At 40.2% G+C, this 18,906-nt stretch overlaps 1 protein-coding gene across 3 annotated transcripts in view; it reads right to left on the reverse strand.

Annotated features, from left to right (window-relative positions):
* Positions 1-685: 685 nt before the first annotated feature.
* YWHAE (tyrosine 3-monooxygenase/tryptophan 5-monooxygenase activation protein epsilon) overlaps positions 686-18,906 on the reverse strand; it is a 67,306-nt gene continuing 49,085 nt past the window's right edge. The window contains exons 5-7 of one of the 3 annotated variants that reach the window (XM_032788287.2): positions 15,494-15,630; positions 3,518-3,564; positions 686-1,666 (exon numbers count right to left, since the gene is read on the reverse strand). In XM_032788287.2, coding sequence (XP_032644178.1) covers positions 3,557-3,564; positions 15,494-15,630 — 145 coding nt within the window. In that variant the 3' untranslated portion in view covers positions 686-1,666; positions 3,518-3,556. Of the gene's footprint in view, positions 1,667-3,517; positions 3,565-12,887; positions 14,088-14,531; positions 15,631-18,906 lie in introns of those variants that run through there. The other 2 variants (XM_032788286.2, XR_012657312.1) reach the window with 2 other exon arrangements.

Raw genomic sequence — 18,906 nt, forward strand, 5'->3', positions numbered from 1 at the left:
ACAGCCCTGGGACATAGTTGGTTAACATTACTGAACTACATTTTAGTTTAAAAATCTGAAATACAGTTTGGAATTTTTCTCAGAACACTGTGGCAGCAGAGAGGTATGGTTGAGCCTGCCTGCTGCTGCGCAGCAGAAAAAAAATGGAGAGAACTTCTGGAGGCAGGGCAATACCCCACAGCCAGTGACTGACAGGTCTGATTAGGCCTCCAAACTGCATGTAGGCTGAAGAACCCCATTGTAACAGATCTGGTAGAAACAATGAGTACTTTAACATACAGCCTGTGTTAGATACACTAATGGCTCCAGTTCTTTAGAAACAGGAGACTAAGTTTCAAAAGTGATCAGCAATTTTGGGTATTCAATCACAGACACCTTAAAGGGGACCTGATTTCAAAAGGGTCAAGTTGGGCACCCAAAATCTAGTAACTTGTGAAAATCTGTCACATAGTATAGAAACAAGCTCCTTAAAAACTCAGTGAGAACTTTGCTCCTATCTGAATTTCCTTAACTAGACACTTCTGTTACTAGTCTTTAAATGTAAGCTATCCTGCAAATATATATTTTTATTCCTATTACCCTTCCCGCTCCTTTGAAAATTAAAATTTTCCTGCTACTTGTAATGTATGAACGTCTACTCTAGCTAAATTCTAATCCAAGTATAAAAGAGGAACTCACAGTAATATTTGGCATTTTTTAATTTAGGTTTGTTTTATTTAAGTTTAATGTTAATTCCATGCTGTGTTTCAGTAAGAACAATACAGATTCTGTATCTGTGGCTCCAGTCAGATATCCAGTAGTACAAATTAGCTTCAAGTTACACATACTGAACAAAAGAGGTTGAGCGAGCGAAGGAGGGAATAGGGATGGGGAAGGGGAAAAAAATATTGAACACACATGCAGGCTTTTCAATGCCACCTTCAATGCTAACCTGCTTTGAGGAAAAGTAAAAAGTAGGCAAGAATGAGCAGCCACGGATTGTTGAACTGTTACCAGCACCAAATTTTTCAGCAACATTTCAGCAGTTTGGAAACTTTTTTTTTAAACAGTAAAATCACTACAATAAACGTTCCAATGCAACCTGAAACTTCAAGCTAAACACCCAATTAAGTTTAAACACTGGTATAAAATTCAGTTTAAACAATTATAAAAAAGGAAAAATGCCATCACATGCGCCCTACAGTGCGATAACAAATCTCTCCTCTAAAAGTCTAATGGCTTTCAGATGTAATATTTACTTATAATAATAATTGTCACATCTGGCAGAAGACAATACAGTAATGCTGAAAAAAATCTTTATGCAGTCCTGTTAGTGTCTTAAAGAACCTAAAAGCTGGCACCAGTAAAATCCACAGAAATTCACTCTTGCCTTTAAGAACTTTTAAACTGTGTAAAAACAAAAAAAAACCCAAAACCAAAAAAAAAAAAAAACAAAAAAACACCCCCCAAAAAAAATAAAATAAAAAAAAGGAAAAGAAACCCAAGAGGGCAGGAACCTAAATTCTGAGACCCAATGTAAAAGTCAGATTTGGTGGTTCTCAGAGTGACACTGAGGGATTTGTTGGGGAGGGTGGGTGTGGTCAGAGATGGGTTCTCTTGTTGGCCATGGTGTCTCACTGGTTTTCGTCTTCCACATCCTGCAGCGCTTCTTTATTCTGTTCTTCACCTACAAAAGGTGTAAAAATGTAGTCAGCTGCTTCATCGTTTCTATACAGGAAACCTACCAAGTTGCTAACATCTTGACATTGACTGTTTTCATGCAGTTTAATCATATATAGAACATTTATAAAACCAGTTTTAATGCAAAGTCCTTCCAAGGAAAAAGTTCTGCACTCCAAGCTTGCCACATTTTTTAAACACTGAATTATGCCACAGGCTATTAGTACGTGTTCCCAGCTAGGACAGAGTCATCCAAGAACCAATAAACTGACAATGAAAAGATGCACATATCAAACGAGATGCTCTCTAAAAAGGCACAGCCAAGTCAAAATTATGGAATAACTGAAAATCAACACAAACCTAGCGACAACTACAACCATACAACAGATCAAATCATACTTCCCTAATAACCTCACTTTTACTGTTAAAAAATGAGGAATGTTGACTTAAATGAAGAAATGGTATTTAAAAAATGAAACATCTGCCACTCATTTTGCTTAGGCCTGATCTACATTTGGAAGTTTAGTTGGCATAGCTCTCATTTAGGTGCGTGGAAAAAAATCCACCATCCCCAAACACAGCTAGGTCGGCAAAAGCCCAAGTGTCGATGCATTTCCTCTGGCAAAGTGTCCTTTTGCAGATATAGCTTAGTTTGTTCAGAGAACTAGTATAAGCTAGTCTGCCAAAAGAACTGTTGCCTGTAATGGCAGCATCTCCACTGGGAGAGTTTATGAGGACAGCTATACCAGGCAAGCCCCTTCTAGTGACGAGAAGGCCACCGCAGTCTCAGTGCTACACTCAATTTCGCAAAAGAGCTCCAGTGAAGTTGCTCAGTATATTAGTGTTATCAATCAAAACTGCTATGAATACAGTTTCTAACTTTGCAACTCTAATGCAGAAAAACAAGCCAAGAATCCTGGACTTGAAGTTAAAGACGACATTTTAGGCAGATTCTCTCTCATGCTTCTTCGATGCCAATTAGTTTGGAACTTTTTATCTAGGCTGCAACATGCAGTGAAAAACCAGCTTTTTCATTTGAACTGTTGCCTCAATGAGGTCTAAAGTAGTTGTCCCTTCCCACTCCCTCAACTAGAAGCATGCTTGCCATCTGTCTATGCCTTTTCCTGAAATCCAATGGAACTACACAAAGTGAAAAATTCTTAACATACGTAAGCTAGTGCTGCAATGTGCATGGGTCAAATCAATTGAAGTAATTCAGGTACGTTTCTCTCTATACTACTCTTAACCACAATGAAATAGTTCTGCCTCCAGGGACAACACAAACAGGATTATCCATTCAGACAATCTGCTGTAAAAACCAATCAAATCAGTCAAATGACTTTTAGCTTCCAATCAAAATGCCTGCAAAGGGCACCTCCAGGATTAGCACTAGGTACAATGTAAGGGAGATTGTGGAAGATATAATTTATGGTGAACAAAAAACCTACCTGAACAAAAACCACCACACAATTATATGACAGATCAACTCAATTTAAAGAGCAAAACAGTAGAAGACCTAACCCAGGAAGATGGTTAATATGTACAGAAGATCTGAGCATGCTCTAACAGGCACACTTAAGCAAATACTATAAAACAGACCAAAGTGAAAGTACTTTTCATGCCCAAGTATTCTTAATATCTATCCAGTCCAGTTACAAAAATGCCTAGGTCTATTCAGGTCAGTTACATTTGATGCCAGGTAGCGGAGACAGGTCACGAATGGGTAGAAAAGTGCTTAGCCCTGGACTGGAGTCAGATACAAGCAATTTATCAGCTGCAGGATAATAGTATGCAAAGCATTATTAGTGACAAGAGGAAAACTGAAGTTGAAAAACTTCACTGAGCCATGATGACTTACAAAGTAGAGTTTTTAGGAAATGAACAGTTGGACTTTCCTTTAGGAATCTACATAGCAGGAAAGAAGGGGAAACAAATCATATGAAAGACAAGATTACAAGCATGAAAATAAATTAACAGCTTGGATATGACACATGGTTAAAAGATAGGAGATGGAGAGCTGTAGAAGCCTAGTGACAGCAAATTTGTTAAGGAACAGGGATACAGAACCTACAGAATTCAATCAAAAGTGAACAGAATTAGTTAAAGCCAAACTAGAACTACAGTTTTATTGGGTCACTGATTTACCAGATAAATTAGTAGTTATATAGTAAGAAAGTCCTCCCTTTCATTTCTTTTTTTAAGGCATTTCTCACATGTACACAAACAGGTGCATATACATTATGCTTTTTGTATACATCAGTACACATCGGTGCCCATATTAAATGGGTTCACAATCAATAGGGCCATACCACATTCATGGCCATGAAAAAACACATCAAGAACTGTGAAATATGGTCTTTTTGTGCTTTTACCCTGTACTATACAGATTTTACAGTGGAGACCAGCATTTCTCAAAATTGGGAGTGCTGACCCAAAAGGGAGCTGGAATTGCAAGGTTATTTCAGCGTGGCAATACCATACCATGCCACTCTTACTCTCACTACTTCTGGGGGGATTCTGCACCAAAACATTTAAAATTCTGCAAATTTTATGTGTCAAAATAATGCAATATAATCACACCAGTTTCAACTGTTTTGGTAAGTTATTTAAACTACAATACAGAAAAAAGTCACAATAACTGTTCAGCATTTCCTAAAACACATGAAAATTCCAAATACTTGCTAACTAATACTCTGCATTCCTGTTACAATCCCAGATTTTCATTTAAATCACATCACAGAACACCAAAGAGGGGAGAGAAAAAAAAAGTAGAATGACATTTTAAATTGCTCAGACTTCACACATGAAAGTCATACAGTTTTGCTAATCATTCTCCTGTACCTAGCTGGGTAGTTTGGGAAGTGCTTGTTTCTGATTGTCCTGACATCTTATTGACTACTTGGTAAATATTTTATTTTGCCCTCAGAAGTCTTATATTAAAAAATGGGTAAGTAAAAATCTAATCCCACTGTGCCACTTTGGCACAGAAAAAAAGTGAGAAAGTGCATAGATCTTCCTAGCGGATTCCCTTGCTGACATTTATAAGGCTTTACATCACCCTGGCAATGTAGGGGCCTTAAAACTTTTACAGATTTTATGCTCCTGGATGAATTGACTGAGAATGGGAACAGTTAACTAACCCTAGGATAATTAATGTTACTATGCAGAAAGGCTGCTACATTTCTGCCACAGAGAATGGAGATAAATTAACCATCAACAGCAACATTAACAAAAAGTGTTGGTGGGTGTTTTGTTTTGTTTGTTTTCTTCAACACACATGCTAGTTTCTTTACTGAAAATTGTTTTTAAGTTAACATGATAGTAATATTAAGTGTTTTTTTTCAATTCTCAAGAAGTGACATTTTACTAGGCAAGCTGCTACATTTCTGCCTGCGGAGAGAGCCTTCCTCCTGAATAAGAAAAAATCCTACCCTCCTTCATGCCCCTCGAGCCGCATTATCAAGCGAGAGGCAGAGTCTCTCTCGCTTGTTGGCCAGCCCCTCCCCGAAGGTGATCAATGTCTCCCCACAGGCACGCACACCCAGACCCCCTCCCCCTGCAGTGATCTGCATCTCTGCAGCTGCTTCAGGCACACTGGAACAGATATGCTGCCTGGGTGGACAGAGAAGAGATGTGTGTCTCCCCTGCAAATTTCTTTTACATTTTTCTGCATGGGGGGCACAGAAATATGCGGGCCATATGAATTGAATTCTGTCAGTAGTATCCTGTGCTGCTGCCTTCAGAGCTGGGTGGCCAGAGAGTGGTGGCTGATTACTGAGGGTCCAGCTCTGCAGGCAGCAACGCCTCTGCCTACAGAGCTGGGCTCCTGGTCAGCAGCTGCTGCTCTCCAGCTCTGAAGGTAGTGCCACCGCCAGCAGCAGCACAGAAGTAAAGGTAGCAGTACTGCAACACCGCCGCCCCCAATAACCTTGAGACCCCTGCCCCCCACTCCTTTTTGGGTCAGGACCCCTACAATTACAACACTGTGAAATTTCAGATTTAAATAGCTGAAATAATGAAATTTACTATTTTTAAATTCATATGACTGTGAAATTGATCAAAATGAAGTGTGAATTTGGTAGGGCCCTAACAATCAGATACTACAAGTCTAAAAAACCACAAAAAACCCCAACCCTGATTTTACAGAAGTTCTAAATTTAGCATAGTTACTAAAAATTGTATTAATATTAGAAAAATCAAAGTCAAAGAAAGACCTTTATCAATAACAATATTTCACATTAAACTGGGCTCTAGGGGGAGGAGGGAGGCCCCACAGCTGGGCTCTGGGGAGTTGGGGGAGTGCAGGTGTCTGGGTTCCAGAGGCCCCATGCAGCCCCCTCCAGAACCCCCAACAGGAACTGGGTTATCATGGGGATTTCTTTAACTCTCTACTCCCGGGGGAATCTTTTTTGATGCTCTGTGTGTTGACATACTTGTCAACATATTTTGAAATAAATTACCAAAATAACTGAAACTAGAGTGATTATATTGTGTTATTTTGACAAACATATGCATAACTTTGAAACGTGTGCAGAATTTAATATTTTGGCACAGAATTCCCCCAGGAGTATCCTGTTTGAGAGTACCATTTATGCATCCCAGGATCATATTAGCTCTTTTGGTCACAGCGTCACATTCAGCTGATTATCTACCAGGACCCGCTCATCTTTTTCAGAGTCACTGCTTTCCAGGAGAGAGTCCCCCATCCTGTAAGTATGGCCTACATTCTTTGTTGTAGAACACATACATTTAGCCATGTTAAAACACACTGTTTGCTTGTGCCCAGCTTACCAAGCAATCAACTGAATCAGTGACCTGTCCTGTTCATTATTTACCACTCCCCCAAATTCTTGGATCATCTGCAAACTATCACTGACGATTTGATGTTTGCATCCAGGTTATCAGTAAGTGTTTAACAACCTAGGGCCAAGAACCAATGCCTGTTGGACCTCACTAGAAACATCCCTTTGATGATTCCCCATTTATAATTACATTTTGAGACCAATCAGCAAGTTTTTAATCCATTTACTGTATCCAAAATTCATCTGATATTTTAGTTTTTAAACAAAATGTTGTGCAGTACCAAGTCAAACATCTTACACAAATCGAAGTCTATAATATCCATAGCAAGCCTAATTTTCAGGTGATTAATGTAACTCATATTTTTCTCCCATGCGGTTCTGAGTAGCAACCTCACATCCCAATGATATCTATTGCTCTGCTCACCAAGATGATCAAAAAAGTGAAGGTGTATTGACTGATAAGGCATGATCTCAAGACGCATTCAGTGTGGTTGTTACTTGCCTATGGGGGAAGGCGGGAGGCACACATACTAGTAACTATATTGTTACATATTCTAACATACTAGCTATCATCACTACAGTGTTATTTCTTTTTACAAAGATTAATCAGTCCACTAGTCAAATTCCAATTTTGTAAATATATTTTGCTGACCTGAAATTTCCCATTATTTCAGTTAGAAATGTGAAGATAATTTTTTAATAGTTTATGAGCAGACAAGTGGTTTTCAGATATCCTGTTTAATAAACACCAGGAAAGCAATGAGATTAAGTTGAAAAAGGGAAAAAAAAATCAGTTGGAACATCAGGAAAAGCAAACTCTATTAGGGCATGGAGCCAAGGAAGCAGAAGCCCAATAATTGATTAGGACAACAAAAAATGAAGACGCTTTAATGAATAATTTGCATTGGCAGGGAGAGGAACAAAGTGACCTACTATAAATAGTTTTTCCTATCTAATTTCTATGGATTCTACTGAACACATTTTAATGAACTTGCATTCAACTAAGCACAGCTACTTAGAATGAGACAATGCACTGGTACCTCACAGTAGCAAGGCAAACTTCAATGCATCACTGACACTACTCCCACTTGGTTTCAGCAAAGGGCAACCATCATACTAAAGGAACAATGATTTTGAGCATCTAATCAAAGGGATGACTGCATTTACCAGTAAGTGTAGTATACTATCTGTACAGATCCATAAACTTGAACATGGAACTTTCTGCACCAGTTGAAATGCTGTCTAGAACAGTGGCTTTCAACCTTTTCTCATTTGCTGACTCCTAAAAAATTTCAAATGGAGGTGCAGACCTCTTTGGAAAAAAGTTACAGGTTGAAAACCACTGCTCTAGAAACACATAGAAGCAGCATGTGAGCTCCCTTGTGAAACTTGAAGTTTGGACTGAGGGTTACACTGGGGGTGGGGGTGGGAGGGAAGAGTCTGTGGTTCCTTTCACTTACTCAGAAAAATGTCAGACTTCAAGGAAGTAGGATAGAAGGTGAGTAGTCTAGATCTCAATTTATTGGGCTAGATCATTAATAAAGGTTACTTACCTGTAACTGGAGGTTCTTTGAGATGTGTGGTCCCTATCTGTATTCCACATGTGGGTATGCATGAACACCACGCACTTGAGACTGGTTAAGTCATCCAAGTAGCATCCTTTGGTCCACTCCTGTGCCCTGGTTCTCCTCGTGCTCTACACTGAGGGCATAAGGGAAAGCATGAACCGGCCACCTCTAACGTTCCTTCTCTACCACAAATCTAGGTATGATCCAAAGCAGAGGGGAAGGAGAACAGGTAGTGGAATACAGATAGAGACCACACATCTCAAAGAACCTCTAGTTACAAGTAAATGCTCTTTATTCCCTCAAGTCCTGGTTCCTATGTGTATTCCACACACCGGTGAATGGCAAGCAGTACTCAGAAAGGGGTGCAAGGATGCAGGCAGTATAGACGCCTGTAACAATGGAAATCCCAAGGTTGCACCAGCAGAAGAGGCTTGGACCAAAGCATAATGTCTTGTGAAAAATACAGCTGTTACTCCTGGTTGCCCCCTTAAAAATGTCCAGCATAGGCACATCTTAGAGAGATGGTACTGATCCTGCCTGTGCTCTAGTGAAATGCTCCCAGGTAGGGATATCCGTCAACTGATAGCGAAGGAGAATATAGCCAGAAATCCACTTAAGAGTTTGAGCAGTAAAAGTCTGAATAGTTAGTGGTTGGTTTGCTACAGCAACAAATAGTCTAGGTGATTTCTGAACAGGTTTTGTTCTTTGCAGGTTGAACACTAGTGCTTGTTCTGACATTGAAAGACTGAAGTCTCCTCTCCTCTCTAAAAGCACGAGGCTTCAGTAAGAATATTGGTAAGTGAATTGATTTGTTTATGTGTAACTCAGAAATTACCTTCAGGATCAATTTTGGGTGGAGGCCAAGGGGTAATGTCTCTTTATGAAATGTAGTGACTGGGGCAGGTTGGCCCCAACAACTGACCCCAGGCTCACCTCTCCCTCCTTGGCTGACATAATGGCAACCTGGAAGGCAACTTTCATAGACAGATGGGACATCAAGCACAGGGCCAAGTTCGAAAGATGGTCCAGTAAGTGATGAAAGTAGGAGACTGAACTAGTAAGTTCCCAGTCACACCCTTTAGAAAACTGGTGGTTACCACATGAGTAAAAAATAGAATACCCATTACCAGAGGATGAAATGGACTAATTCAGCTAGGTTGATATCCAATGAGCTAACAGAGAAACCAGATGTCTTTAGAGTGAGAAGGTAGTCTAAAACTGCAGAAATACCTGCTGACCCTGATAACTGATTCTGTTGCACCCACACAGAGAAGGGTGATCTTAAGGTGTTGCTGCTTGGATCTTTCCATGGCTGCTTGTTCTAGTAGGAATTGGGGACAAGGTGCGAGAACACGAATACTACCCCTTTTACAGACACAAAATTATGTTTTTCAGCCCTTTTAGGAGTAGGAGTACATATTGCCAGTGTATGCCTAGCTGGTTCCATAACAGCTTCATTCACCAGGAGGGCTACCCTGTTCCGTTCTGTGGACTGAAGGATATTCAAAAGCTTGTACTGTGTATCTTGGACTTCTAATGGAATGTGAAGTTCTGCAAACACCTTCTGTAAGAGCTTGATAGTGCTATGGTAATCTGGTGGGGATGGTGAAGCTCCTCAACTAAGGAGAGGGGTATGCCTATTGGTACCAGCTCATCATCTTCCTCTTCCACGTACTCCTATGGAGTTGGGTGCCATTGTCCAGGAGGAGAGGGATTATGTGACTATCTAGTAGTGCACATGTATCTAAGGAGTTGTGCATAAGTATCCTCTGGACACCAACAGGGCCAGTAAGAAGGATCAAAGGCTAGTTGAGGGGGCCCCAAGGCATTGGGTACCAGCAATCTCCTGGAGAGTGACCCTGCCTGGGCAGAGGACAGGTCCAAGAAATACCTAGGTGTGGGCAAGGCAGAAGGATGTTTTATCTTGACATCTGTTTCAGCCAATGGGAAGGCTGGATCCGGCTTCATTCAGTACCACCATCAGAGCTGGTGAGGAAGCCCTGGCTCACAGAATTACTTTCCTAATCCATCTTTCTCCTTGAGGTTGTATCCTCTTCTGGGGTTTCCCTGAGAAGGACTGGGCACAAAAGTAGAAGAGACTGTGGGTCCAGGAGTGCAAAGATACATATACTATCCCAGAGGATCTCAGCCAATCCAGGGGTACAAGGGTCCCAGTTGTTGGTTCTGTCAGATCCCATGCCATGTCAGACTTAGTGGTCAGTGGGTCTTTACAGAGTCAGTCCAGTACCAAGGAGAAAGAAAGAGCACCTCAGTTGGAGCTTTTGGTTGGCAGTTGTCAGTCCTTCAGCTAGTTAGAGGTCACAGCCAGCACTGGTGTTTGTTACCAAGGTTAGTACCATTGGAGCTTCACTCCTGCACATTTTCCCTTCATGGCTGGGACCTGTGTGCAAAGGCTCATCAAACTTGGAAGAAGTTAGTGAGGGATCCTTCTCTTCAAGCAAACTTATGGGGGAATCTGATTTTTTATGCCTATGAAAGCACTCCCTAGTTTCATGAGGAGCCCAAGAGACAGTCTGTAGACCGATCTGATCCAGTCTCTGCTCCAGAGCTCATGTTCGGAGGGTGTGATGTTTGAGGACCACAGCTGAGGTAAAGGGGGAATCTCCGCCGACTGGATGTCACTGACAGTCTCCTAGCCAGGACCTTCACTCAGAGCTCTCATCCATCTCTGCTCCAGAATGGAAAGGAGTGACAGATACCGTGCCTGACTGAGGTATGAGCAAGCTGAAGGCACCAAAGGTAGTCACTAACAAAGAGCAAGGGCAGGTGCCAGTTACTGAATTCCAGAATTTTGTGCATAGTGGTATGCCCAAAAGTGGGCACACAAGGTCCCCAGAGTGAGGACAAACTCAGCTGCAGTAAAATAATATAAAAACAGTAAAACTACACACAATTATATTTACAGGAATGAAGACAATGAGATGATAGTTCCAGACACAGAATTCCAGCTCAGGCCATGCGGTGGTGGTAAGGAGGAACTGAAGAGGGAGCCAGTCCACATCTCCCCTTATAGCCTCTGTGCAGAGCATGAGAAGAACCAGAGCACAGGGATGGACCAACAGATGCTACTTGCACGATTTTTCAGTCCCATGCATATGGAGGCAAGTACTGAGGAAAAAGGATTACTATCAATAGAACAACCTTACGAAGTTCAATATTAGAAGCAAGTTCCCCACATACCAGGAGACAACTCAAAGTGGCATCGAGCCCTGCTACAACAGATGCAAAACCTGCAGACATATCTCTACAGTTACAATGATCAATACTGCCCCACAATACACCTTTCAATATTAACGGGTCCTACATATGCTTATCACAACATGTGGTATACCTCATCCAGTGCACCAAATGCCCCAACAACAACTATATGGGTGAAACCAGACAATCACTATGCTCTAGAATGAACTCACACAGAAAAATTATAGAAGACAAAAACCACCATCACTGGTGGGTGAACACTTTTCAAAGCGATCACTCCATACCTAACCTTTCAATACTTCTCAGGGGAAACCTGCAGAACACCTTTCAAAAAACAAGCATGGGAACTTGAATTCATAGCTCTCCTAGACACAAGAAAACATGGATTTAAGAGGGACACTGGTCTTATGGCTCCATTACAACAATTTAACAGATCACACCACCTACTACCCCTTAATTATCCACTTCAAACCCTTTATGGATAACAATCTAACCCGATTGCCCACTTCATTTCAAGTGACCAACTCCAACACGTTACGCTTTCAGTTTAGCAATATGTCCCAACCTGTATTTAGTTCAGACACACTGCTTCCTTCCCTTGATCTAAAGAGCCCTGTGGCTCAAAAGATTGTACCCTCCAACAAACACTTAAATAGGAATCTGGCTAGGATACCAAGATAAACCTCTTTAATCCTTGTGAAATGAACAACTAATCAATGCTCTACACCCAAGCACAATGCTGTTGGGGCACTCAATTTTTTATTTTTAAGGGAATACCACCACCAAATTAATCATACCACCACTGCTAGTAAATAAGACTGTCAATCAACTGCAATTAACTCACGTGATTAACTCAAAATATTAATCGTGATTAATTGCAGGTTTTAATAGCCCTGTTAAACAGAATACTAATTGAAATGTAATAAATATTTTTGGATGTTTCCTACATTTTCAAAAATATTGATTTAAATTACAACAGAATAAAAAAGGTACAGTGCTCAATTTATATTTTTATCACAATTATTTGCACTGTACAGATGATAAAAGAAAGTATTTTTCAATTCACTTCATACCAATCTCTATTATGTAAGTGCAACTTACAGATTTTTCGTTTTTTTAAAAAACAACTGCACTCAAAACCAAAATAACGCAAAATTTAGAGAGCCGACAAGTCCCCTCAGTCCTACTTCTTGTTCAGCCAATCGCCAAGAAAAAAAACTCTGCATTTATGTGAGATATGCTGTCCACTTCTTATTTACAGTGTCACCTGAAAAGTGAGAACAGATGCATGGTACTTTTGGAGCCAGCACTGCAGGGAATTTACATGCCAGATATGCTAAACATTCATATGCCTCATCATGCTTCGGCCACCATTCCAAAGGACATGCTTCCATGCTGATGACACTCATTAAAAAAAATACATTAATTAAATTTGTGACTGAACTCCTTGGGGGAGAACTGTGGGTCTCCTGTTTTACCCGCATTTTGCCATATATTTCACGTTATATGAGTCTCGGAGGATGACCCAGCCATGTTGTTCATTTCAAGAACACTTTCACGGCAGATTTAAAAAAATGCAAAGAAGGTACCAATGTGAAATTTCTAAAGATAGCTAAAGATGCCACTAACAGAAGCTTGATTTTCTTTTTTGGTGGTTCGGATTCTGCAGTTTCCACATCAGAGTGTTGCTCTTTTAAGACTTCTGAAAGCCATGCTCCACACCTCATCCCTCAAATTTTGGAAGGCACTTCCGGGTTCTTAAATCTTGGGTCGAGTGCTGTACCTATTTTTTATAAATCTCACATTGGTACCGTAACTTTGCACCCCATAATGTTTTATGGAAACATGCTTATGAGTGTAAATATGACATAACTGGAATATGTTTTACACTAGATAGGCCATGTAACCTATCTTTGCAAAGGTTACGTTCCACTGAATGTATTCATCCTATTTGTATGCATGTATCATTTTTATATCTGAAGTTATGAGTGTTGGCTCTATGTTTGTATTTAAAGTGTTTGCTGTAGGAAGTACTTAAGGCAGATTTGGTCAACATAGTGTGAAGGGGTTATTCAAGGAATTGGGAGTACTTAACTAACAATGGACCTTGAGACACACCAATCCACATCTGAGCTTTCCTGGGAACTTTCAAACTAGCATGTGGGCAATGGCATCGGCCTGTAAAGAACTGAGTCATGCATGGACATGTGACTTGACCATATGACTCCAAAACTCCATCTTATAGTTGTGTTTCTATACAGGGAAGAAGGGGGTTTCCATCCACAAGAGAGATACTATATAAGCCCCTAGAAACATCTCCATTTTGTCTTCAGCTGACTCAAGAGATGGCCTCTCTACCCCAAAGAGATGCCTGAAAGAAACTGGAACAAAGGACAATAACTACAGGGGTGAGAGTGATTGCTGGACCCAGACTAGGAGGAAGTCTAGTCTGTCAAAGAAGCTTATTGGAACATCTCTGAGGGTGAGATTTACCTGCATTTAGTTTCCTACTGAATTAGGCTTAAACCTACGAGTTTTATTTTATTTTATTTTGCTTGGTAACTTACTTGGTTTGGTTATTACCTAGAACCACTTAAAACCTACTTTTTATACTTAATAAAATCACTTTTTGCTTATTAATCCAGAGCAAGCAATTAATTCCTGGGGAAGAAAACAGCAGTGCATCTCTATCAGTGTTAGAGGGTGAACGATTTATGAGTTTACCTTGTATAAGCTTTATACAGAGTAAAATGGATTTTTTTGGGGTTTGGATCCCACTGGGAGCAGGGTATCTGGGTGTTGGAGACAGGAGTACTTCTTAAGCTGTTTTCAGTTAAGCCTGTACCTTGTGGAGGACGTGGTTCAGACCTGGGTCTATGTTTGTAGCCGGCTAGTGTGTCTGGCACAACCAGGCAAGGTACTGAAGTCCCAAGCTGCCAGGGCAAACAGGTTTAGAGGTAGTCCTAGCACATCAGGTGGCAGTCCCAAGGGGGTTTCTGTGACCCAACCCGTCACAGGTACTTTCTTTGCATTTTGTCAAATCTGCAGTGAACGCATTCTTAAAACAAAGATGTGCTGAGTCATCATCCAAGACTACTATAAACTTAAAATCTATAGCAGAATGTGTGTAAAACAGAGCAGGAGACATACAATTCTCCCCCAAGGAGTTCAGCTGCAAATGTAATTAACATTTTTTTAATGAGACTCATCAGCATGGAAGCATGTCCTCCGGAACGATGGCCGAGGCATGAAGAGGTATACAGATCTTTAGCACATCTGCCACATAAATATCTTGTGACACCAGCTACAACTGTTATACATAGTTTTGCTTGAGTGCAGTTATGTAACAAAACTAAATTTGTAAGTTGCACTTTCACTAGAAAGATTGCACTACAGTACTTGTATGAGGTGAATTGAAAAATACTATTTATTTTGTTTTTATAGCATAAATATTTGTAATAAAAATATAAAGTGAGCACTGTATACTTCGTATTGTGTTGTAATTAAAAACATTTGAAAATGTAGAAAACATCTAAAAGTATTTCAATAAATGGTATTCTATTAATAGCACAATTAATTGTGCGATTAATCGCATTTATTTTTTAATTGCTTGACAGTCCTACTAGGAACATTTACTCATTTCTCCACGAACAAAGTCATTCACCATGAATCCAAACGCCTATGGAGATAACAACACTGACCTGAAGAGGAAAAACAAGAGGCTTGTGTTTTGGGGTTTGTTTGTTCTAAAGTGTAGAAAAACCCTGAATAATGGTGATAGTAGGGAACTTACGGGGAAGGGAAAAGACTGGTCTTCCTGCTAGACTTACTTATTAGAAGTTGAGGTTTATGGACTATGAACCACTGGAAAGATGACAAGCACCAAGGAAATTAAACCTGATTAAATGAAAAATAACTTCTGTCCTCAAAAGGGTTATTGCTGAAACCAAATATTTTAATTTAACAGGGAGAAAACCTCTCTTAAGGATTCAATATATCATCCCTTCAATTAAGGGTTAAGAAAAACTCCCTATGTATACTAATTTAATCTCCATGAAGTCATCCAACATAAGAAGGGAAGATAGAAATTCGCTACTGTAAGCTGTAAGGAAAACACAATCAAACAAAAAGGTGCACAAGTCCAAATCCACCCCACACCTACATGCTTGCAAGTCTCCTTTAGCTTAACTTATTTTTTGAGGAGACAAAGGGTGGAGCAGCATTTTAGAGCAGATGCCTACTTACCATCACCCTGCATATCTGAAGTCCATAGTGTCAGGTTATCACGTAACAACTGCATGATAAGTGTAGAGTCTTTATAACTTTCTTCACTCAGTGTATCCAGTTCTGCAATAGCATCATCAAAAGCTGCTTTTGCCAACCTACAAATATCAGATTAATATATAAGATGTCATAAAACAAACACCTATAGAGGTATCTAGCTTAACTTGTTTCACTGAACAAACACGATTTTTTAGTTCAGTAATGAGACTACAGCTACCGGTTTTGGGTAAAATTTTCAAAAGCACCTAAATACTTAAGAGCTTACGTCCCATTGACTTCAAAGTCACTTGGATGCTATGTCACAAGGTGACTCTGGGCCTTTAATAAGGTAAGAGCCAATGCTCCTGTGCCTCATCAGCTAACTCCAATTGAGCTTAAAAGAGGGTACCAAGGACCTAAGGAGAAGAGATGTAGTCAGTGAGGGCTCACTTAACAGCATGCACTGAGTCAGCTGGGAAAGGGACAGGTGAGCTGCCAGACCCAGAAGACTGTATGTGGTTCCTGGGAGAAGACTCAAGGCAAGCAAACAGCAAGAGAGGTTTGTTGGTTAGCATCTCTGATCCAGGGCTAGATGCCTGACAGCAGCAGAGGGGGGTGCTTGCTGGCTCTAAGAGAGCCAAAGACAAGGGTTGAAGATGGGAGCAGCAGAGAAGCTTACTTATTGACATCTCCACACCAGAAAGCTGGATCCAAGAGAAACAATGGGAGGGCCGGAGGAGTGAAGGATGCTCCTAAGGTAAAGGTGAGCTATCAGCAGAGAGGTTGTGGGGATTCCCACTGAGAAGAGTGGGGTTGCCCTCTAGCCAGAACGGTTGATGTGGCTGTCCTGGCACAGGGGCAGAAGAGAACTGAGAGTCCAGGTGTGGCTGAAGACACTGGTGTAGGATATACACACCACATTGAGGGGGAAGGTGTCTTGGGATTTTAGTGACTACTTGCACCATGGTGATTAGTGGACTATGGGTTGGGGTATTCTGGACCATTTGTACAATGTTATCATCATAAACTGGTTCCAAGGAGGGCTGTTTAAGCAGGACAGCATGAAACGGAGTTACTAGGGATTCTGAAAGGGAGCTCCAGCCAGGGCCACCCCCTTACACACTATATCCTGCAGTATATTGAAATAAAGATACTGATTCATTAGTAAACTTGAAAATAGATTTAATGGCCTTTAACTAAAATTGTAATTGCTTTAAGTTAGGACTGTCAATTAACCGCAGTTAACTCAATTTTTTGAGTTAAATGCACTGTTAAACAATAGAATACGGACTGAAATGTGTTAAATGTTTTTGGACGTTTTTCTATATTTTCAAATAGACTAATTTCAATTACAATACAGAATACAAAAGTGAACACTGCTCACTTTATATTATTTGTTATAAATATTTTCACTGTAAAAATAAAGACAGTATAAGGAGAATTGAAAAATATGACTGTCATGCCACCTTTTATCGTGAAAGTGTAATTTACAAATGTAGATTTTTTTTGTTACATAACTGCACTCAAAAACAAAAAGAACGCAAAACTTTAGAGTCTACAAGTCCACTCAGTCCTACTTCTCTTTCAGCCAATCGCTAAGACAAGTTGTTTTTTTTTTTTTTTTTTTAATGTTTACGGGAGATGATGCTGCCAACTTATTTGCAATGTCATCAGAAAGTGAGAAAAGCTGTTTGCATGGGACTTTAGTAGCCCGCATTTCAAAAAGGGATGTAAATATCATTTACAAAGTTAACTATTTAAACGATTAAAAAATAATTTCCTTTAAACAGTTAACCAATTAAAGGGGCAGCTGGCCAGGGTTGTGAGGGTCAGGCAGCACTGCTCCAGCCAGGTTGTGCAGCTGCAGCCTCTCTGGCCAGCTCAGAGATTAATGGTTAAGGCAGGTTAACCAGTAGACTAATGCTTACTGGTTAACATTTTACATCCCTAATTGTAGGTATATACATGCCAGATATGCTAAACATTTGTATGCCCCTTCATGCTTCGGCCACCACTCCAGAGGACATGCTTCCATGCTGATGATACTTGGATGAGGTATGGAGAAGCATGCTTTCAGAAGTCTTAAAAGAGCAAGACTCTGATGAGAAAACTACAGAACCTGAACCACCAAAAAAGAGAATCAACCTTCTGCTGGTGGCATCTGACTCAGATGATGAAAATGAACGTGTCAGTACGCACTGCTTTGGATTGTTATCTACCAGAACCTGTCATCAGCATGGACGCATGTCCTCTGGAACGGTGGTTGAAGCATCAAGGGACATATGAAACATTAGCACATCTACCACGTAATTATCTTGCGACGCCAGCTACAATAGTGCCTGCAAACACCTGTTCTCACTTTCAGGTGACATTGTGAACAAGAAGCAGGCAGCATTATCTCCTGCAAATGTAAACAAACTTGTCTGAGCAACTAGCTGAACAAAAAATAGGATTGAGTGGACTTGTAGGCCTCTAAAGTTTTACTTTTAAATGCAGGGGTTTTTGTACATAATTCTGCATTTGTAAGTTCAACTTTCACGATAAAGAGACTGCACTACAGTACTTGTATTAGGTGAACTGAAAATACTATTTTTTGTTTTTTACAGTGGAAATATTTGTAAAAAATAAATATGAAGTGAGCACTGTACACTTTGTATCCTGTGTTATAATTTAAACCAATATTTGAAAATGTTGAAAACATCTGAAAACATCCAAAAATATTTAAATAAATGGTATTCTATTAACAGCGTGATGTGATTAATTTTTTTAATCGCTTGACAGCCCTACTTTAAGTATTCATCCCTGAAAAGTTCAGATTTTTACAAATTTGTTTACCACCCTCTGCTTTGTTACTTTTGTTTCTCCCAAATAAATGAAATGAATTTGGACTCCTTGAATACTCGCCAACTCTTGAATGACTTAAAGATGCATAAGGCAGAGCCCTAACACTGGGTGAAGTTTCAAAGCTTCTCTTCTGTGCCTATGTGGTTAATTTATTAGAAAGCTTTTCAACTTATATACAGCAGAAAACAAGGAAACCCAGCATACTGCTCATAAGAACGGCCATACTGGGTCAGACCAAAGGTCCATCTAGCCCAGTATCCTGTCTGCCGACAGTGGTCAATGCCAGGTGACCCAGAGGGAGTGAAGCTAACAAGTAATTGATCTTTCTCCTGCCATACATCTCCACCCTCTGACAAACAGGCTACGGACACCATTCCTTACCCATCCTGACTAATAGCCATCAATGGACTTAACCTCCATGAATTTTTCCAGTTCTCTTTTAAATGCTGTTATAGTCCTAGCCTTCACAACCGCCTCAGGCAAGGAGTTCCACAAGCTGACTGTGCGTTGTGTGAAGAATTTCCTTGTATTTGTTTCAAACCTGCTGCCCA

Source organism: Chelonoidis abingdonii, chromosome 20, assembly GCF_003597395.2.
Source record: "Chelonoidis abingdonii isolate Lonesome George chromosome 20, CheloAbing_2.0, whole genome shotgun sequence".
Taxonomy (NCBI): Eukaryota; Metazoa; Chordata; order Testudines; family Testudinidae; genus Chelonoidis; species Chelonoidis abingdonii.